The sequence below is a fragment of the Myripristis murdjan genome, chromosome 14 (genome assembly GCF_902150065.1).
Source record: "Myripristis murdjan chromosome 14, fMyrMur1.1, whole genome shotgun sequence".
NCBI classification, from domain to species: domain Eukaryota; kingdom Metazoa; phylum Chordata; class Actinopteri; order Holocentriformes; family Holocentridae; genus Myripristis; species Myripristis murdjan.
In genome coordinates, this window is record NC_043993.1 from 28,797,928 (window position 1) to 28,820,702 (window position 22,775).

Consider the following 22,775-nt stretch of genomic DNA (forward strand, 5'->3'; position numbering starts at 1 on the left):
CAGAATGCGTTCATTCTATAATACTGGACTTATTTTTCTACGAAGGTTTGAACTTTGAGAGTTTAAACGAGAGAGAAAAGTGAGAAAATGTTAATGCCTGTCTGAGAAAAGTGTATGAAGTGTGTAGTGAGGGGTTTTACAGCCTTAAAACAGCTATAATAATAATTGTAAAAAATAAAGCTGGCTACTTCGCGGATTTCGCCTATTGCGGGTTATTTTTAGAACGTAACTCCCGCGATAAACGAGAGACCACTGTAAAGCACTTTGTGAGTTCTCTCAGGGAAAAGTGCTATATAAATAAATTTTACTTACTTACAATAAGGCAGGACACTATGAAACACTGTACTCTGATTTTAGTGTGATAATTAGCGACCATGCATTCACTCTGCAAACAGTTTGGTCGTTCAGCTCCTCTTGTGGACATTCAGAGAACCTCCGACTGCCTCATCGTTTTGATGACATAAAAAAAAAAGTCATAGAAAAATTGGAAACCTTTAAGTGGCTGTGCAGATGGAGCAAAATCACATTGGTAAGGAAGTCTGGGAATGTGATTTGCCGCTGATGGTGTCCAACTTTTCTTGGCTGACAGTCTTGTTGTTGGTCCACTTATCGCCCAAGTGACCCTGATTGGTCAGCTCCATAGGAAATTAACAGGCTTCCGGTGACTTGCTGATTGTGTCGCTTTCAGCCTGAACACATGGAAATTACAGGAAATTACGTGGAATAAACGGACTTTGCTGTCTTTGAAAGAGGCCCAACATAATTGTGCATGATTTGTAGTTGTTAACCACATCGCACGTAAATAGGATCTATTGTGGAAATCAGCAATTGGAAGTTGCACATTGGCAATAGAGCAGTCAAGCTATTGTGTGGAAGTGAAATATTATTCCTAAGAAAAGTTTGTACAGGGACAACCGGACCTCACATGCAGCGAAAGAAGAGCCCAGCGCACTGTGTGTCGATTCATTCGTTGCATGGAGGCAAAAATGATCAATTCTGCCGGTTCAACCTCAATAAAAAAATAAATAAATGGAATTAATTGCTGTGATTTCAGGCTGAATCAGTATCAAATGCTTTGAATTGAATCATCCATGACTTGTCCAAAAAGGAGGCCTAACATGTAGATCTAACAGAACAGCTATGAATTGGAGCTTTTTTTGTGAGATTTGAGAAAAGGTACATTTTTACATTATCACATTATCAGAAGTCCTGAATCAAATTATTTGCTTGAATTGTGATTTACAAACTGCAATCAGATGAAATCATTCCCCAAAAAGAAAAGTTATTTTTATATGAAATTGCCAACTACTGAATTAAAAATCAAGCTGAATCTTTTTGAAGCCACAGACACACACAGACACCAAGGCTCTTTCATACTCAAGGTTTAATATGGATACGGAGAATATTAACTCACACACAGCTCCGTAGCTACAAATGCGCACACCGTTGACCTTCCTCCCATCACACAGAGCGTGCATCGTCCCTGTCTCTCCAATTAAACACACACTCCCTTCTTCCTCTCCTCTCTCTCAGTCCATCCAGTTGATGACTGGCTGGTAGTCTTTCAGCTCGGGGACAGAGACGACACGTCCTGCTCTCCACTGCAGTATCTCTCCTTTAATTACACTGGAAGGAAAGGCAATCACACAGTAATCAGATGAGGAGTTCTGCCTTTGTCTCTCACCCCGAGACCCCCCTCCCTTGTGCGTGTGTGTGTGTGTGTGTGTGTGTGTGTGTGTGTGTGTGTGTGTGCTGAGAGTGATTAGGGGAGCCAGTTGCTATTGTTGGCATCACACCATTAAAGGTACCACTTACCGGCGGTCATTATCAAAGTTGGAAAGAGGAAAAACTCCTTTAACACAAAACACTCGTCCTTTATTCCACTGCATTTCAAAAGAAACATCCCACTTTTGTAACGAGCTGCTGTTTTGAACAAACTGGTGATACACAAAAGTGGGTTCATTGATAGATACAGATATGATAGATGCATCGTTCTTTAAGAGGGAGCGACCAGAGCCAGTATAAATGGACCAAGACTGTTTAAGTTCGGATCAACATAATGGTTAACAGGTTAATGCCTTTACCGAGTGGGATACCTGTACGTTTCATCCTTCATTTTTCTCCAAAATGGCTCATTTGCATTCCCAGCATTCCTCAGTAACACTAAGGACTGCAGCTTGCTGCCAAGTTACCGTTTGGTGGTGAAAATGGCTGAAGGTCAAAGGCAAATTTCTCAAACCCAAAATAAAACTCAAATCAGTAAATACTCTGTTGAGCGGATGTTTGTTTGCGTGTTCATTATTGGCAGTATCGTTTCTTATTTTCATTAATGAGTATTTATGTGTTGAATGACCTTAAAGCTCCGAGGGACACGGATGTAAAAGCTTTCATAATATCTGCCTCAGCGTAAATCTGAAACTTCAGAATATATTTACTCCAAATGAGTTCAAAGCAAATGTTTGGAAAATTAAACTGGAGGAAACGGTCAATGCTCTGATTAAGTCATTTGTATGAGCACGGTGCCTCTGTTTCAAGAGTCTCTCTTTCTTTCTGTCTTCCCCTCTTCCTTTCACTCTTTCTGTTATCTATTATTCATTATGAAATGCTTTTGTTGTTCTGTCTGTGTCTAAATGTGCTGTGAGTGTCGCCCGTGGAAAAGAGAACCTTGATCTCAACGGGACTAACCTGCAGTACAAAAAACGGTCCGTTTTAGCAAGGCCTTCAGTCCCAAACTCTGTCAAAACAATTGAATTTTCTGCCTTTCTCAGGAAACAAGTGTCATTATTTTCAAACAAGGCAGAACAAGGCACATCATTAAAGTGGTGCCAAGAAAATGACACTTCTGATACGCATTTTAAGTGAAATTAATGACACCATTGAGGGGTTTTTTTTACTTGTCTTGAGAAAATACGATTTTGAGACTCTATACTAGATTAAATAACTTGCTGAGATGGATATTTTTGCGCTGTTTATAAATAGCTCGAAAGGGGTTTTGTTCTGTTGTTCGGAAAATTAAATCCCTTGAAGGTTATATGGACTTTTCCTTTACCTGCTGGCACATTTGTAGTAAATGTGAGCTATCAAATATTCATATGTAAGCATATTTTTAAATATGTTTTAAAAATGAAACTGAAAGCATTTTCTGCACAAAAGAGTGTGTCAGAAGTGACTGTGACAAAATGTTAGCTGTGTGACTAAATAATTCAGTGCTGAAAATAAGAGGAATTTCAGAGTCAATGTGAGCGCCTCACACACACATCAGAGCAGTTGTGCACGCATGTGAGCAGCAAGGTAGTAAACGTGTAAGCATGTCTGGGCTTTTTTGCATTTTTGTCGTTAAACTTGTAAATGCAAGTGAGATTTTGTTGCATGTAAAGGGTTAAAGCAACACTACAGTGTGCAAGACTGCAGAGTGTGAGGACCGGCACAGATCCAGGGGGGAAAAAACGTTGGCATTTTACGTTTCTTCAAACCAAGGATGCGACCATGACCTTTTCCTAACCCTTAACCACGACCTTTTCCTAACCCTAAAGCCCAACACACACCAGCAGCGTAGCGTCGCGGTGCGTTAGGTGACGCGCGTCACCTGACGCACCCAACACAAACTGGAAGCGTTGCGCTGTAGAATGTCAATCGGCGTTAACTGGGAAAAAAACTACATACCACGGAAAAAAGACAAATCAACCAGATCAACCAGCATTGTCTGACAGGCTACCATAACGTAATATCCAGTGATGGGCAGTAGCTTATTGATCAAGTAGTGCGGTAGTTTCAGTTATGTTTAAAAATGGAAAACCAGGAAAAAACGGTGCATATAACGGACATGTTTACCGCAATATATCCTTCAAACCAGCAGAGCGCTTATTTGTAATGTTAACTAGATCTGTTTGACTGACAGTTTTATTAAAATACAGGAAAGAGCCACAGAAGTAGAGAAGAAGAACAGCTACGGAAGCTGGGATGGACATCCGGAAGGGAAAAAATATGCTTTTTCAGGCGCGTCCGACGCTGGAAATAGGACAGTGGCGTAAAAGGTAGCGGCGCGGCGCGTCAACGCGCGTCTAGCCGCCGCCGGTGTGCGGACACACATAGAAAATAATGGGGGCGGCTGTTTGACGCGCGTCGGACGCTGCCGGTGTGTGTTGGGCTTAACAATGACCTTTCCTAACCCTAACCATGACATTTTCCCAACCTTAACCATGACCTTTTCCTAACCCTGACCATGACATTTTCCTAACCCTAACCATGACATTTTCCCAACCTTTACCATGACCTTTTCCTAACCCTGACCATGACATTTTCCTAACCCTAACCATGACCTTTTCCTAACCCTGACCATGACATTTTCCTAACCCTAACCATGACCTTTTCCTAACCTTGACCATGACCTTTTCCTAATCTTAACCAGGTAGTTTTGTTAGCTAATGAAACAAACAAAAGTGGTTAAAGTAGATAACGAGCTAATGTTAGTTAGCATTCCCACATGCATGAACAGTCATGACTCAAGCTCCACCTCATCAGCTGTAAGTCTAAATGTTGATAAGCCACATAGTTTTGGAGTCTGGGTTTGCAGAAACATAATACTATATGTCATAATTTTATTCTTGTGATTGGCTTGTGAGGACCACGTAGACTCAATTGACCAAAACTGTAATAAGCGCAAAATTTGATGGTTGAGCCTACATGGTTCTCATTGTCTGCCCAACTCACTTAAATTGGCCTCTGGCAATTTTAAGTTTAAAATGTGGCCAAGGTGGAAACCCATTTTTTTCTATAATAGAAGAGAAAAGGTTGTTTTTTTTCTGATGAAGACTGCTTCAATGTGTACGTTTACATGCCTGCTAATAAGGCACTGCCATGACTCCCAGCATTGTCGTGTCATGTCTAAATCATAAAGGTAATAAAGATGGTGGACCAATCAGATCACCTCTTTTCCTCCCATTCAAGCAGTGCACTCTGACAGTTTGATTTATTCAATCAGTCTGAATGAATCCACAGCAAAAGCTTCTTTCAAGACACACACACACACCAAAGAAAAAAAGAAAAAACACACACACACCAGCACAGATGGTGTTCAATTAGCTGGGGAGGAGATGCTACATTTGGTATGTTGTTCTGGTCTTGGGAACCCTTGACCGATGTAGGAAATGGTTCAGCGATATTAGGCGATGAGCCAAACAGAAGCTGGCAGTGAACTGCTGTGGCAGTTTGGCTTTGCAAGCCGGCGTCCATTAGCCAGCGCAGTCTCCAGGCCAGGTAGCAGCAGCTGTGAAAGCACATCTGTGACGCCTTGCCGTGCTACGAAAACAGTCAATGGTGTTGCAAGCAACAATCCAGACATTTATTTCCCTCAGATGAGATGTTTTTTGTTGATTCTCACCTGGATAGCACGCAGTATATTTGAAAATCCCCAACTTGTTAGAATAAGTCAGTGCATATAAACTGATCTGAGGTTGTTGCTGTCCACTTTGACATCTCTGCAAATGTTTGAGTCTCACCTTAGCCATCTCCTCTTCTCTGGTAATAGTTCTGTTTATTCTCCTTGATTTTTTTTGGATGTCTATAAAATGATTGTTTCTCCAGGGAGATTATAGCAGACGACCACAGGGCAACACAGTGTTATCACTGTCGCCTCACAGCAACGAGGTCCTCGGTTCAAATCCTGGCTGGGGCATTGTGGAGTTTGCATGTTCTCCCTGTGTTTATGTCCCTCACCATGAAAAATGTGTATACGAGGTTAGTTCTCCTGTCGGTACCCCTAATCAAGGTGCTGGTGTCAAACTGGACTTGGTCCCTGCTCCTAATAGTTAGGATTGGTCAAATGTAGAGAAAGATTTTCCCTGTGGCAACCAATGAAGTTTAACTCTCTCTTAAGATGGTGTTTGGTGTATTATTTAAGGTAGACTAGGCGGCTGTGCCATCATGGCCACCAGAAAGTCCTGGAATGCTTCTGCCAAGTCATCCATAGACATTAGGCTCCGTGTACGTTTGTCACTTCATCTAACAGTGATTCCTGATAGGCAGTCACTTAGAGCTGATTTCCTGCTTTTACCGGATACTTTGATCGCAGGAAGAACTGCCAGTCCACCAATCAGATGTGATTAAATTAGGATAACTCGTCCCCTGAGCCGCTTGTGTAGTTTATCTCCATGAGAAAGCATGACATTGCTGCTCCTCCCAGCCTCCAGAGAGAAGACTCGGTCCGCCTCCACAGGAACATCTTCACAACACAGAAGAGTCTCTCGCTGTAGTATGGAGATCATTCAGATTACAACGTCTTTTTTTTTTCCTCCTCCCCTTTCATCTACACATCTCTCGTTCATCGCTCTCGTTCTTGTTTCGCCGGCTCGTCCTCTCATCCTCCGTCATCCGCTCTCTCGCTCTCTTTCTTTAATGAGGCTGTTGTGGAGTAGGATTTTTGTCGAATGCTTGTTCTTCACTTCAGACGTTTGCGAACAGACGTCTGTGAACTCGGGAGCAGGAGAGAAACTTCACAGCAGCTTACCTATGACACATCGTTCTCATTTTCCGTCGCGCTCTTGTACTCCATCCCTCCGCCTCTCGCTTTCTCTCTCTCTCTCTCTGTTCCCTCTCGCTCTCTCCCTTTTTCGTCAGTTTACTCAAAGCAGGTTGATAACGCTGTCAGAGGAAGTGGCCGACCCACTCCACCCATCTTTTAGCATGAAAGACGCTAGTAAAGGTCACCATCATCAAAGGCTGCCTGGCTTATGCTTTATCTACATTGAGGCCTCAAGAAGTAAACAGACTCAATCTGAAGTGTTTCCTGTAATTAAGAGATTTGCCAGCGCTGGTTTGCGCGCACAGCGTTGACCCTCAGGGAAATAACACACTCTGTTGTGCCACCGTACACACACATAAATGCCATCGTGCCAATGTGTACAGCATACACTTGGCTCTATCACTCATACGGTCTCACAGTGCTGATTCATTTTCAATATTAACATGTAGGCGTTGGTCCTATTTCACTGTTTGTAATGCACAGAGATGACTTTACTGCATCTATTGCATGCCAAGTATTCTCTCTGCAATGCCTGTACATGCTTTATGTTTGCAGTCTATACACACTTACGCATGAACAAAGATGTGTGGCCCCTGCCTTTTGTTTAAAACACACTCTTTCTAACAGCAAATGATGAGTCAAACCCCCTTTTACTTAAGAATAAAGCTTTACCAGGTACTATGGGTAATATCCTGGCTTTTTCCACACAATTGTTGCAGACATTTTTTGACCTTCAGCCACTGAAAATATCAACCGGGCTCATTGTTAGTTACACACACACACACACTAACGCAAGTGATACACTCATATTAACAAATAATTTAGTCATTTCATTGTCAAAGTAAAGGGAAATATATATGGAGACAGATGTTTTGTCACTTTACTAGTGGGATAAATTAGACTAGAACAGAAACTTAATTGTCTACACATGACAGGACATGACGGATAGAGGTTTCAATTCATATTTCAGCTCTTTTTTTTTTTTTTAACAAAGTGCACTTTCTGGTGGCAAATTGTTAGAAATTCATGACTGCAACTTCTTTTCTAACCTCAAGGTTGTCATTATCAAGGTGCGATAGTGTTTCCAACCCTATTTATAATCACCTGAAATGCATTCCAAGCCATTTTCAGTGTTCCAAAACTAACTATCCATGAAGCATCCTGTTAAATCAGACCTCCTGATGTTCCCCCATTACCTCCAGTGAGACCCAAAAGCCCCATCCAGTGTAAATGACTGCCTCCACACCAAGCGAGCACGTTCCCATCTGCCCGGCCATCAGTCACCATGGAATATTTAAAGCCAATCGGCGTGAAGCCTGTAGAGTGGATTTCAGACCTGCCACACTGGGAGAGATTAAGCCTCACTGACCAAATTATGGGTGAAGAGTGAATGTTACGAATGTGGTCCTCGTGGCCTCGAACATTTCTCTGTCTGTCCCCTCCATTTTCAATTTCTTAATACATTCCTTCATCTTTTTTTTTTTTTTTTTCTTATTAGTGGGGTGCACTCTCATCTGACTGAGGGGGGGATTTCTGTCAGGAAATCTTCTTAAAACAGCACTTGGAAAGATTTTCATGGAGAAATAGATCCGTTTGATCATCCTAAATTCACAAAGTGGGGCTGCAACGGGGAGGAGATTGCCATTCTGACTAATTGAGATGCCGTCGATGTGGCCTGTTTGGCCTAAATTATATGGTGTGATGTCGGATGTGGGGGAATCTTCTCTGCACGCACGAAGTGACGACTCAAACCTAAGAGAGATGTGCAGCAGTTGAACAGAAATGAGTGTGTACTCTATGGAAAAAAGACTCACAGATGAGGACTGAACATCTTCATCACCTCCACCCTCACTGGTCACCACGAGCCAGATCTACTAATATCTCAAAAACCTCTTTTCGCGTGGAAAAAGGATTTCCCGCCGCATCTTTAGCACCTATAAACAGTTGTTTCTCAGCACTAACGTGTCCGCCATAATCATTCAGAGGAGACATGAGACAGACAAGTCCTGCCATTTCTTCTTTATGAGTTTTTTTGTTCTTCCTGCTGTCTGAAATGGTAATCCATAAAGTATTTTTACATGAGGGTGGCGCATTTTGGTTTTGCACTTTATGTATGAATCTGTTTAACCAGAACTTCCAACATTGTTTTCTGTGCTGTAAGTGATGATACCCTGTTTCATGGCAGAAAGGTGTTAATGTTGTTAATAACGCCCACAGGCACATTGCATACCCAGTGCCCCTCATAATAAATGTGTCCCTAAGAAGACATGCAGTTTACTGACATCACATTATATAATTCCTGAGTGTTGAAGTCCCAAAAATTCAAACATCTTGCATTTGGTGCTGCCAACATGTAAAGGTACCCGTCACAGCTCTGAGGCTGAATGTTTACAGTGCCGTATATTCTACCTTTGATGTCCTCATCCCATAACTTCTTGTCTCTATTTTGCCCTAAAGCGTGTTTCTATTTTTATTTTCCATCCATTCATCTATACATCATCCCTCCACCACCCACCCAGGCTTCCCATTGGAGTCTGTTACAGGCTTACCGTAATCATTAAGTAGTCACTCTGTGTGACTCATTGCATTTATGTTTAAGCCTCTTTCTGTCATCTCTTCCCATCCACTTATCCATACATCCATCCATCCAACCATCTATCAGTCAACGTTTCTCCAGACAAGCGCTCTAGCTTTCATATTGCCGCAGAAAATCCTCTTAGGTCTAAAGAGCGACTGACACAGTGAACCTCTTCCTCTTGTCAACTGCCACTTGTCCTCCTTTTCTGCTCTTGATTATCCTGCTCAACTTCGCTCGTCCTCTGAAATCCTCCTTTCTCATCTGTCTCTTTTACATTCCACGATTTAATGACTTTATCGGCAAAGGCTATTTATCAGAAACAATATTTCCAAAGCGCTGTACAGATTTGCGCTCTCGTTCTCGCCCCGTTTTCTGTCTCTCTTCATTTCTTCCTCTGTGTCACCTGCTCTTTGCAGGGGAACTCGTCTTGTTACTAACTTTCTTCTGTGCGTTGACAGTGCGAGGGGTATGCACTACCAAAAATATCCATCTTCAACAAGTACTGAGTCTTAAAATCTCTTTTTTTTTTTTTTTTTTTTAAAAAAAGGGGGGAACACTTGCCAGTGGGATTAAATTTTTTCTACTTGTTTCCAAACCAAATCAGCCCGTCTCAGACTAGATGCCTTGTTAAAGACGCTCCAGGCAACTTTACACATTGCTGGAAGCTAGCTTGAGGCGACTGTTTGACTCCTGAGGACTTCAGTGCCCAGAAATCATGTAATGTGACGTTTGTAAGCGAAGGAAACACATTTGGGATTTGCTTTGCGACATCTGGTGCATACAGAAAATTTCTCACCAGTGACCAGATCTTGGCACCTGAATAATAACAAGTCGGTTAGGGCTTGATAAAAAAAAAAAATAATAATAGTAATAATTAATGATGAATAGGGAGAATGTGTAGTGTCTCACTTAGGAGAGAAGAGGAAGAAGAGGAATTTCATCTGAGAGGAGAGAAAGAGAAAGACAGAAATCCTGTCCAGAGGAGCGAAGGAAAGGTCAAAGAAGAGAGTGAGAGTGAGGGAGAGATGGAGCACCAGGGGAGAGACTGTGTGAGGACGGTGATGGATAAGAGGGAGGGATAAAGAAGAGAGGAAAACAGGTCGCTCTGCTGCTTGTGTTGCCTCCCTGGCTTATTCATCCTCTCATCTTCTCTCTCTCTCTCTCTCACTCTCTCTCTCTCTCTCTCTCTGCTGGGGTCTCATGGTAGAGGCATGAAAAAAAGAGTAGATGCGTGCTGGATTCATGTTCCCTCACAAAAAAAAAAAAAGACAAAAACAGTTATTTGGCACATGCACTGTTTCACAAAAAGGCAGAATTTCCTGTGATTGTAGTGATCACACATAAAGCACACACACACCCACCAAGCATCAACAAACACTCTTTACTGAAGTCTGAAAAGCATTCACCCACACACCCAAAGCCGTATGTGTAAATGGTTTTTGTTATCGTACAATGAATCACATTAAAGTGCCGTGAACTTTCTGTTTCTTTTTGAGCATCAGAAAATGTTCCTTGGATGTTTAATTTGTGTGAGCACTTGCTGTCAGATATGTTTTGGCTCTCTGCTGCCCCTCTCTGGCCACAAAGACACAGTACATCTTACTCTATTGCTCAATTTAAACATTTAAAATTGACCCTATTTTTTTCATCATCAACCATCAGAGTAGTCTGCAGATCCATCTGTAACCAGCCTTAAAAGTCATTAAACAGTCTTACATTTGAATTTATGACGTCATAATCTTAACATAAATATTTTATCAAATTTAATTTTCCAGTTTTTAATTTGTCTTTGTAAAAATGTATCAACCTCCTCTGCATGAAATTCAGCACTTCTGATGTTGCAGAACACTGAACCCAATCCTTCCATTATACTACCTGTGGTAGATTAACCTGACTCACTTTACACTTACTCTCATATATTACATTTTCAGGCACACAAGCAACCAAATTCTTCACTTTAGCATCTGTGGAGAGAAATCCATAAAAATCCTTGGACTTGTCTCAAGTTCTGTGTAAAAAAACAAAAACAAAAACAAAACAAACAAAAAAAAAAACCAAGTCTTTTTAGATTTATTCTTGCTGCAGCTATTATCAAAAAAATCTATCTAATGTTTGGTTAAAATTTATCTTGAAAAGGTCTTAAATAGAATACATTTTTCCCTGGTATAGTTATTGTAATAGGTGACCTTGAAGAAGCCCTGCACTAGTAAGAATATATGCACGGCCCTGTGTCACTTTTTTGCTCAGTTTGCCTTGACTTTACAGCCTCAGCTGTTAAGCCGTGTTCAAAACATTCATAACTAAATCACAGCTATTCATGCTCTTATACTGTGCCACGGATTAGTAGACGCTCTTTGTTGACGTCTTTTGTGAAAACACTTAAGTAGATTCAACCAGCAGCTTCGCCACTGGTATATCCCACTGCTGTAGCATTATTACACGCACTGCACCTTTAAGGCTCAAACGAGATCCAAGTGTTTCCCCCCACTCATTTCAACATCACAGTAAGTCCCTTATAATTCCCTTACTGCAACAGAGTATTGAGGATTAAAAAAAAAAAATGATGCTGCCGATATAGATAATGTGGATTCTGTGTGTGATTGGATATACATTCTCTGAGCCTGGCGTCCGACAGCACCACAGAGAAACTGGAGTTGTTTTCATGTGATGAAAAGTCTTTATCGCTCGCTGGTCAATAACTCAAACGGCACGTTGGCATCTCACAGGAAGATGTCTCTAACTTTGAAGACTTTGCCTCAACAAGTGCTCGCCTGCATGGATATCTTCCAAACTTTGGTTGGTAGGAAACGCTTTCGTGATGTACAGCCACCAGTGTTTATCGACATGTCTGACATAGTGCCTACAGCCTTTTTATTTGCTGTTCTATTATGTTTTGGAAGATTTTGGTAATAAGTGCTAAAGGGTGCCAAGTCCAAACACTACTAGGTAACATTATTGTCTTTTTCTGGTATGTCAAACCACCGTGGTTCTTTTCCCCTACTGTGAATTTATTGTCTGAATGTTTGCTGAGATCCTGACTTTAACACTTGTGGTTGTGGGGTATTTTTAGATGACATATTTAATGTTTCTTTCATTGACAGCAACAGCCGCATCACAGAGACACAAAGCAGCATTGAGAAACATGTTTACTGCTGGATCAAATGAGTTCAAATTGAAGGGCTGCTGGAATTGATGTTTTGCATCGACGTAGAGTCATAACATCTCCATTATTCACGACAGAATGTGTCTGCACCCGATAAGCCCCCACTGACCGTGTCCTCCCTTTGTGTCCGCCTTTCCTCCTCCGTGCAGTCGTATGGGCCGAGATCCAGATGCCCCAAACCAGCATGAGCGTGATCAAGGGCCGCATGGTGGTGCTGAGGGCCTGGTACACCCCGCAGCCAGGGACCGACAAGAACACCAACACCGTGCTCTGGAACTTTGTCTCCAACAACACCAAACTGGTGAGGAACCAAACGGGGAACACTCCCAGCACAAAAGAGGTTTTTTACAGAAACACGAAATAGAAATCAGAAGTGTTTTAAAGATTTCAAGAGGTCACAGGGTCTTTGTCTAAGTGTAATTCCTCTGCCGGAAAAAATACAATACGCACAATAAACAAAGTTGAAGGTGCATTTGACTGACGGCATTATCAATATTATTATAGTATTATTAGAAGTAATTTTCTACACCTATCTTGATAATATCATTGTTGTGAATGCTTTTGGCCATCATAATCATGTGGTGAAAATCTGATATAATGACAGCCAGAGACAGTGATAAATCATTTTGTAGAAATCAGCTGTTTTGTTAATGAGTAATTATTTATCAAAAACCTTGCTGCATGCAGTTGAGTTTTAACGATGTCCCCTGTCACGTCCCAGTTTAAAATCTCTCATGTGTTTAGCTTCACATTAGATAATGGGCAATATTTCTATGATACTTCTTTTACACGTCCTGCTCTGTAGCCCATATAAAGCTGCATCCACAGCTCGGCAGGAAAATCTTTTTTTCTTTACCATCTGTGCTTATAATATCTGGGATTACACTTATGAGGGATGTTTGTCTTCTCTTATACTGTTAATCTGCAAAAGCGTTTCCACTGGAAAGCCTTGGAGATTAATCCAAGAAAAACATAGTTTATATCTTTCATTTAAGCACTGTATTATTTCCTTACTGCTTAAATACATTGGTGCCAGTGTGATGTTGTTTTTTTTTTTTTTTTTTTATCTTTGTCACCAAGTTCAGGCAGAGGTAAATGTGTTTCCAAATGAGACTATTTTAAAATCACTGCTGCACTCGAAACAAATTAAATCGAGCAGAGGAGGTTAACACATCAAGCCCGACTGGATGAACTCTGTCTGCAATCTTTTATTGTGCTTTTTTTTTTTCAGTTCACCATGAGTAAACATGTTATCTAGGGACCTAGCTGTGGCCTAGCGTGTGTGTCTGCTTAGTTCAGATTATTGGGCTGTGCAGATGGACAACCCCAAAGAGGATCCAAAACAAAAAAGAAAACAGGGGAAAAGAGAACTCTCACAGAGCTGGGAAAGACACAGTTGATTAAAAGTGAGGCTTTTTCATACGAGTGGACAATCATCCCTTCTCTCGTTCTGTCGCACTTTAATTTGTAGCCAGAAACATGAATCAAAAGAATTAAATCCCGCTACCTCAGCCAAACCTAGATCCCACAATCTTTGGTTAGACAGAGAAGTGTATGTTATAATTTTTTTGCATGGCCAGATCAGGTGCATGTTGCAGTACCAAGTATAGCAGTTACAGACAAACTAAAGACTAATTTGAAGTTTGAAAATCATGTGAAATCCAAGATTCAGTCATGTTTTGTCCAAATGAGACTTGAGATTACAGCAAGTCAAATATTGGTGTCTGTACACTGGCTCCTAGTACAACTTAAGTGAAATGTCCCTTAAATCCCCTGATCAGGGCTTCTCGTTGTGCCACAGTCAGCATTAAAACCTCAGGATTTATTTGCCTGTTGGTATTCATGGGACGAGCCAGAAAATCAGCAGCACACACCTTGTTTGACATCCAACACCGTCTTTCTGTTTTCGTGCCCAGATCATCTCCTACACCAAGGACTCCATCAGCGTGGCCAGCCCGCAGTTTAAGGGGCGCGTCGGCTTCATGTCCGCCATGCCCTCGACCAACGTGTCGCTGTACATCAACAACACCCAGGAGTCGGACTCCGGACGCTACTTCTGCCAGGTCATCATCCCCGACAACCCAGGCCTCACCGCCGAGCTCAGCCTCGACGTCAAGGGTGAGAAACAACTTTTAGCCGAGAGGAAATGAAAATCCACCACGTCTGATCTCTAAGCACTTACCACGTAATTATAGCCACCATTATGGCTTTACTTATAGTTCAGAAAAATCAGTAAATTCATTTTTACTCTTGAATCTGCATTCACACAAAAAATATATATATATTTATATATACTATGATTAAATTGGTAAAACTTGAGCGGGCTTGTGTGAGTGTTAATTTCATTCCAGGAATTATAAAACACAATAAAGTTTACACAGTTTACAATAGAATGACCTATTCATTAATGCTATTTACTACTAGTGTGATTAATAGTGGTGGTAAAGGTAGTGGTGAAAGTGGTGGTACTACTATTAATAACTTTACACACTGTGTAACACAACACAAAACTCACAGTTTGTCTCATGAATAAACGACCAGAATAATGAAAAAAATGAAAATACAATCACAAAAAGAGAAAGGAATAAATTAGATCACCAATAAAAGATGAATGAATGAGTTACATAATTAATGCGGCTCACACCAGTGAATACACAGCTGTCGATCTTCAGTCCACAATCAAACATAACAAAATAATTAGAAATAAACTGAAAAGATAATTGGAAAAAAAATCAAAATTCAAAGACAAACAAAGAGGAATAAAAGTATGTGCCCATGCAGCCGCATGAATAATAAATCTAGCATGGCTTCAGTGTACCCCCACTACTAAAAATTAAATTAAATTAAATAAAAAAAAAATAAAAAAAAAAAAATGAATGAGTGAATTAATGAATGAAATACAAAAAAATGAATGCACAGATGTTAATCTTTAATTCACAATCAAATAAAACACAATGCACACAGACACACACAAATAAACATGTTTTATAATCCAATCATTCATGCTTCAGTAGTTTTGTTGCCTTGTTAACAGCGGCCATATATAGTAAAATGAAAAGTGAATTGAACCCCATATGATCTCTCCTCTCCTCTCCTCTCCTCCCTCTCCCCTCCTCTCCTCTCCTCTCCTCTCCTCTCTCAGTCCCCCCTGCTGTCCCGAAGTGCTCTATGTCAGGGAAGCCGGTGCTGAAGGGCAACGTGACTCTGAGCTGTAAGTCCAGCGCTGGGAAGCCCATTCCCATGTACAGGTGGACCAAATCCAGCCCGACCCACGAGGTCTTCTTCCCACCCATGCTCAGTGAGTACGACCAGAAGCTGATCACCATTAATCATGTCATTTATTCTCTACTGGTATGTATCAGTAACAGCACATTGGTTCAAAATGTCATTGTTGCCCGTGTTGAAGAGTTTGGAATGGGAATATACACTCCTCCAATGTCCACTTTATCAGCTCCACCTGTACAATCTAATGCAGTTCAGTTCAATGCAGCAACTTTGCCTTCAATTCTACCTTTTATGAAAGTTTATAATGTTCAGTTTGTGTTGACATTGTGGAGAATGTGTAGATTTAAGTCTGTGTTTATTACTGAGGTTGTAGTTTGCAGAGGTCTTGTACTGGACTACATTATATTGACAGGTGTTTCTAATTTTTTGTCCTCCCTGTTTATGTATACACGAGGGGGACAGATTATTGGAAACAGCTCTCAATAAAATGCAGTCCAGACTCACAGCAGCACTAACTATGAGCTCAATGTCAAACATAGGAGTGAATGAACACCTCTATTAGTCTGACAAAAAAAAAAAAATCCTGGGCATTATAAGCAGCAGGAAAGAAAACTTTATGGTACAACAGTTGGATTGGATTAGATTGTGCTGGTGGACCTAATAAAGTGGTCACTGAGTGCACATGTGCATGTAGTTGATTAAGAGACCTGAGGAAGACGAGGTTGTATCAGATAGAGCACTCACTCCAAAGGAAATTTAATCAGCAAACTTTGTATCATTCAGGCGTTAGTGTCACTGTCGCTGATCTGTTTCACTGTTTGAGATTGTGGGGCTGCTTGGGACACACAGGCTATCTCGCTAGACTGAAGCTCAGAAAGATCCTGAAGCCAGTTTTGTCATTTCGGTGTTTTAAAACACTTCCTTCTGTTTGGTTCCGCACTTCACCTCATTTTACCTTCAGTCAAGTTTCTGAAGGCCTGGTGTACAACCCAGTTTTCAGTGTTACAACTGGGAAATTACAGTAGAGTGGAATGAAAACACCAGCATGGAGACGTTCCTCTGTGACGGAGGAAGATGCTTTTTTAAGACAAAGATTTGATCCATTCATCCAGTAGATGTTGTTTATCTTAACTAAAGCAAGAACTCTGAGTGATATATCCACTCACTCAGGTACATACATAGAAGGGCTGGGCAATTTATTGATATTGTATCAATATCATGATATGGAACTAGATATCGGCTGAGATTTTGGATGCCATAATATGACATGAATTAAGTATTGTCTTTGCCTGGTTAAAGGCTGCATTACAGAAGAAGAATGTAGTTTTATTAATTCATTAGACTCAAAGATATTGTATTTCTTTTGTTTTGTTCATATAGCCCAGCCTAGTGGCCACCAAAATTGCCGAAATCTATTGGTTTTGTTTTAAGTGGTCTGACCTAAAACAGAGTGGAGTCATGCTATTCAAAGCTATAAGTAATAAACCAGTAAGATTAGAGTATCATCCTGGATGACACCATATCCAACACTAAAGAAATGCCTCACAGGATCGGAAGGGAACACTACGGCATCATTATCAATAAAATGTAAAATAAAGCAATTAAGTTTTCCATGTTTACTTTTATTTGCTTTGTTGTTCTAATATACTGGATTTCACATTTCATAATGTAACAGTGCCACTACGTCAGAAACCAAGTAGATTGTAAAACTGACCAGCCTATGTGACGGCATGTCTAGGTTAGGTTAACTGTTTCATCCTTAATGCTTATTATTTAGGAATTAAATAGATAGCAGATTAGAACAATGACTTGCTGCTTTGGCATGAAAGCAGCCCCAGTGTTGTACGGATTATAATCTGTGCAATATCACTGATATCACAGTAATTTTTAGCTCTATACCATAATGTAGAAAAATGTGTACTTTACTGTAGGCTGTTGCGTTGATTCACCTCATCAGTTCACATCATGGAAAGAGTCAGTGTCCCTGATATTACCTATTGCACCTTCAGTAGGTACAACATAGTGTGTTTAGTGTTGCTAAGTAACCACAGGAAACTTATGAATCACGAACGCAAGACCCCATTCAACATATAAACCACACCAATAATGCTCCACCCCTTTGTGTGCTCCACCAAAACAGGAAATGCAAAGACCAAAGTGTATGTGTTTGTACCTGACCATTTTCCCTCAATGTCTTATACGCGTTTCAGATGAAAAGACGGGCACCCTGAAGCTGAACAACCTGAGCAGCAACATGTCGGGGAAGTACGTGTGTGCAGCCACCAACTCAGCCGGCTCAGAGACCTGCTACATCAACCTGGAGATCATCACCTGTACGTCGCACAAACAAAACCACAGGCACTGGGAAACGATCAAATTCACAGTCACACACATGAGAGATAATGTAAAACCAGCCAGGCATTATCCTAAACTTACTACATGGCTATTTATAAAAACACCAGTTATTTGAAACACATTATACATTTTGAAATGATTTTAGTAGCTTTCAAGACTCCACTAGAGTAATTCATAGATTCTGACTTCAGTAATGGTGGAGGGCCTCTTGGGCTGCCAAGTCTGTTTGACACAGCTCTGGGGTTACTGCATGTTATAGTCTATGTCCCTATATTATAGTCTAAATTACTATGATTTTGTTTGTTTGTTTGTTTGTTTTTAGCTGCTGTTCCTATATTACCTTGCAATTTGATTTGATATCCATGTTGTAATGACATTTGGCTCCAGCAGGTGTCACTGTTTGTCATTGTTGGCTTGTTTACCTAAAGTAAATGGACCAGATGTTCTGATATAGTGATATATCAAACCTACCTGAAGTGATCATTCATAGCACTGTAAAGCTATACATAATTAAAATAATGCTTCATAAACAAAGGTAACAGGTTAGAAATATCCAACCACAGAACAACCAATCAGGTCTGAGTGTTTAACAGTTATGTGACAAACATTAGCAAATGATAGAAGTTCAAATCAAGCCTGATAAGCCTCATAAGTCAAGTGTCTCCTGTTATTACCAGATCACTGTGGTGGCAATTTCAGTTTTTTGTGGTGTTTATGAGTGCGTGATCTGGTTTGTTCTTTACAGCCACTAATGTGGGGATGATAGTCGGTGCCGTAGTGGGTTCAGTGATCGGCTTCATCTTCCTTCTTCTTATCTTGTTCGTCTTCCTGATGAAGAGGCGACGAGACAGCGAAGATGACATGGCCAACGACATCAAGTGAGTCCACGTGTCTTACAGCTGCTGAAGCTTTCTTATTCTCCACAGTTACATCATATAAAAACTCATGAACAAGGCTTTTGCTCCATGTAAACCAGCTAGGATTTGTGCATATGAGACAGTTTAGTGTTTTTTGTGTGGAGTGTCCAATACGTGTCCATGTCTCCACCTCCAGGGAGGACGCCCAGGCTCCCAAGCGCGTGTCATGGGCCAAGAGCGGCATGGGCTCGGACATCATCTCCAAGAACGGCACGCTGTCCTCCATCACCTCCAGCCCGCACCACAAGGAGCCGTCACATCACAACAACCACCACCACCTGCAGCAGTACCCCCAGCGCCCGCCCTCGGACACCGCCTCCATCATCACCGCCACGGGCAGCACGGCCGGCTACAGACCGTCCCGCCAGCAGGGAGCTTCCACCCCGACCCACTACGGCTACAACAGCAGCGCCACCCTGCCCCGCGGTCAACCGTCGTCCGAGGGCAGCACCAACGGGAGCACCTTGCCCAGACCGGAGCGCTACACCCAGCTGCCCCAGGCCCAGCCGCTGCCACAGACCTACAGCCAACCTCACCAACAGCCCCAGGCCGCTCCCCGCCCGCCTCCACTGCCCACCTCCGTGGTCACGGCCTCCAACATCACTCGGATGGGAGGGGTGCCGATCATGGTGCCTGCGCAGAACCAGGCTGGATCGCTGGTCTAACGCCAGCAACGAGTGGCGAAACATTGTTGTCAAAAAACTCACTTTGGTATGGTGGCACACTGTACCTTTAACCTTAAGGGAAGGGTCAGCCGCCGACTTTTTCTTCCTTTCAAAGGGAACGCTTTAACTACCGTTTAGCTAAAATAGATGGACTCTTGCTTTGGCACCAGGAAGCTTTTTGATATCGTCAAAATGCGGTGACACCTGGCAGAACGCTCCAGCACAGACTGTGTTGACTTGCTTTAGGTATACTCAAGCCTCTTTTATACTATATATGCACTGTAGAAAAAGTATGTATAGATATGGCTTTTATACATTTGTGCAGTATCTTGTTTTCTATTGTATCAATGCATTTCTAATGTTTTTTTTTTTTCAAATTATCTTTTAAATGTCTCATTTTCCTCAAAACCTGTTGTTGTGCTCCTATCATGCAAATGTCACAACAGCAAGGACGAAACAAATGGATCGATATTGGTTTTGTTTGTACATGGGACTCACAGATATATCACCTTATGACATAAGAAACAACCAAGTGTGTGACTCTTACAGGCGAAAAGAGGTATAAACACTTGCATTTTAAAGAATGTTACTCAAAATGATGTGAGGAAGAGATGAGTGAGAGAGACTTGTGTGAGAGTGCGTGTTAATGACCACAGGCTCGCAGCAGATGAATGAACAGAAAGACGAGACAACATCACACATTCGGAGACACTAGTATCATAATCTCTTTTTGGCTTGATTTCCGCCAAGGATTCAGCTTATGAAGACTTAGACTCAATGCTTTAAACATTTTTTTTTTTTAAACAAAGCTTAGGAAAAGCTTCTTACAATACAGAGCACCATTCACATCTGCAGTATCAGAGACTTTGCCGAGCATATATTAGTCCACTCCTGAGTTGTAATAATTTAAAGTTGCTCGCTGCACTGAAGTTGTAAATACAATATTTATTTTATGTGTGACACATGTGCATATGAATAGGCACGGCCTGTACATGCTATACGATACAGGTGATAATGTAGCCTACAACACTGGATACCAAACCAAAGATATATCGCTTTATTATGTTGAAATGCTCTCTTTACGTACACTGTAGGCTGTTCTCCTGTGCAGCTCGCCGGGGAAAGGAACACTTTTACTCAACATCGCGTTTTGATTTGCTCCCATAAGCTACATGCCTTTATGCTTTTGCAGAGAAATCGTTTCTTTCCCTGTTGATTTCCAGCCGCATTTCTAACAAATGGTAACAGCGGGCTTGTGGCAGTGTGAAAGTGTCTGAGACGGGGGTCGGCAACCTTTTTGATACAAAGTGCCAGTTTTACATTTTCTTGTTAATTCCTGTGCCATGTTGACATTAGCATCAAGTTAATCAAGTAATTTTATTCCATCCATATAGGCTACATGCACAGCAACAGTAGACTTTGACGGTTCACCAGTCAGCGGTGTGATCGGAGGGGTGACAATCAAAAAAAAAGATTTCGCAGGTGTTGGGTTTCCTCCCGTACCTGGACGCTCCACGTTGTTTTCTTGTGTCTTGTCTCAAAATGACATCTCACACTCAGACAACATTTTCAAAACATAAAATACTCACCTCACTCCTCCGTCTAAGCTTTACTTTAGCTTTGCTGACACAATCTGGCACAGCCTCTGAGCAGGAGGCTGTGCCAATGACCGCACTAAATAACAGACCGTGCAACAGCCAATGGCATGAGAAGGCACTTCAACATTTCCTAAAAAAAAAATGGCCTCTCTTGCACACTCTGATTGTTAGTGGACCGCTGGTTTACACGCCGAAGGTTGCTGACCCTTTGTCCACGACCTCTGAACCTTCCCTTCCACAGACGGGACATCAAAGATCCACAGTTCCTCATTAAAGTGGAAGAAGCGAATTTATCTTGCAAATTTAAACATACATAAATCCTATTGTGCTTTGTTAAAAATCCACAACATAAGATTAAAAATGTGCTGACTTTAGGCTACTGAACAAAATAAGCACTGAATTTTGGATGAATACTTAAAGGTGACAGGCTGACCATGTGATCAGTGTTGGGTTAAGAACCGCTTTTTCTTTCAGCATCTGAGTTTGTAGAAGTCACTTTCAGCATCCAATCATTATTTTTTTTTCCCATCTGTGGCCTGTTTACCTTTTGTCTGGCCACTTCCAAGTCACTCACTATACGCCTGCTGTCACACCATTCGTCTCTATCTGAAGGTAAAAGTTAAACGTGGCTAAACAAGGAGTGAATATTGCCATCCATGATTCTGCTGTATTGTCATTACACTGGAGCATTATATTCATTGTTGTTGCTTTGTCATTTTTTTTTTTTTATGTGCACAAAAGATCAGGAGAAAAAGGGAATAAAAACTACCAAATCCAAAAATGGATCATCTGAGGTGAAAAGTTTCCTCCGGATGAAATGAAGAGACTGTTAAAAAGCCTTCTTCGCGTGCCCAGTCTGGAACCAGAGTCTATATATTTTAACTCAAGGAATGACAGCGATGATGTGACAGCTAAACACAAGTGTTAAATGTATTTTGAAGCTGTGATGGATTTTCTAGATTTCTGTTGTTTGTAACCCACTGGAGCAAAATGAGCCCTGCTGAAATCATCCGAAATGAGAAATAAGAAATTTTTTCAGTTGTTTTCCATCAGTAAGTTGAGGGGGACACGAGACTCCATGTGTACACACTCTCTCATAAATACCCTGGGTTAAAAAGTCCTTTAAACTGTACATTAAAAATGTATTCAAGACAAGCCTTTATTTTTTATACTCTAATATATAGTGAACAAAATATGTGGGCAAATTTTATAAATAGTAAAAATGACGATGACGCTCACTGTGTTGGTCAGTGAGTTTGAGGCCGTGGTGGATTATATTGCTCTCGAAACTGGTGGCCAAACTTGTGCTTATTTATGTCGGCCTCTGCTACACCATGGACAGCAGTGTCTTCACTTGTACCTTCCATATTTAAGTTCATGGAAAAGGCTTTGTATGATATTTTCAATTAAAAGAGACATTATCAGAAAACCGCTTTGTCTTTTCATTTGCTTTTTTTCTGTTTTTTTTTTTTTTTAAAGCTACACTGCAATCCTAACAAACTGTTTATGGTCTGAAAGATTCTGTCAGTGAGGTGAAATAATTCCACCCAATTCCTGTTTTTATCTAAGGCAAAATCACTCGACCACTATGAAGAAAAAGACACTTTACAGGGTGATTTACACTGTCGCATTTCTTTAAAATAAGGCTTTGGCAATCAAAACAAGATAAAATACGCTTTTAAGAGGATAAAGAATGCAATTAATGGAGTTCAGGCTGCTGAATGAGACAAACTGGGAGGATGGCTGTGATTTAG

At 41.2% G+C, this 22,775-nt stretch overlaps 1 protein-coding gene across 1 annotated transcript in view; it reads left to right on the forward strand.

The window, feature by feature from the left end:
- esama (endothelial cell adhesion molecule a) overlaps positions 1-22,450 on the forward strand; it is a 58,881-nt gene extending 36,431 nt beyond the window's left edge. The window contains exons 2-7 of the mRNA XM_030069391.1: positions 12,411-12,562; positions 14,178-14,379; positions 15,404-15,559; positions 17,697-17,819; positions 18,587-18,719; positions 18,895-22,450. Of these exons, the coding sequence (XP_029925251.1) occupies positions 12,411-12,562; positions 14,178-14,379; positions 15,404-15,559; positions 17,697-17,819; positions 18,587-18,719; positions 18,895-19,423 (1,295 nt within the window). The 3' untranslated portion in view covers positions 19,424-22,450. The remainder of the gene's footprint in view (positions 1-12,410; positions 12,563-14,177; positions 14,380-15,403; positions 15,560-17,696; positions 17,820-18,586; positions 18,720-18,894) is intronic.
- Positions 22,451-22,775: the final 325 nt, after the last annotated feature.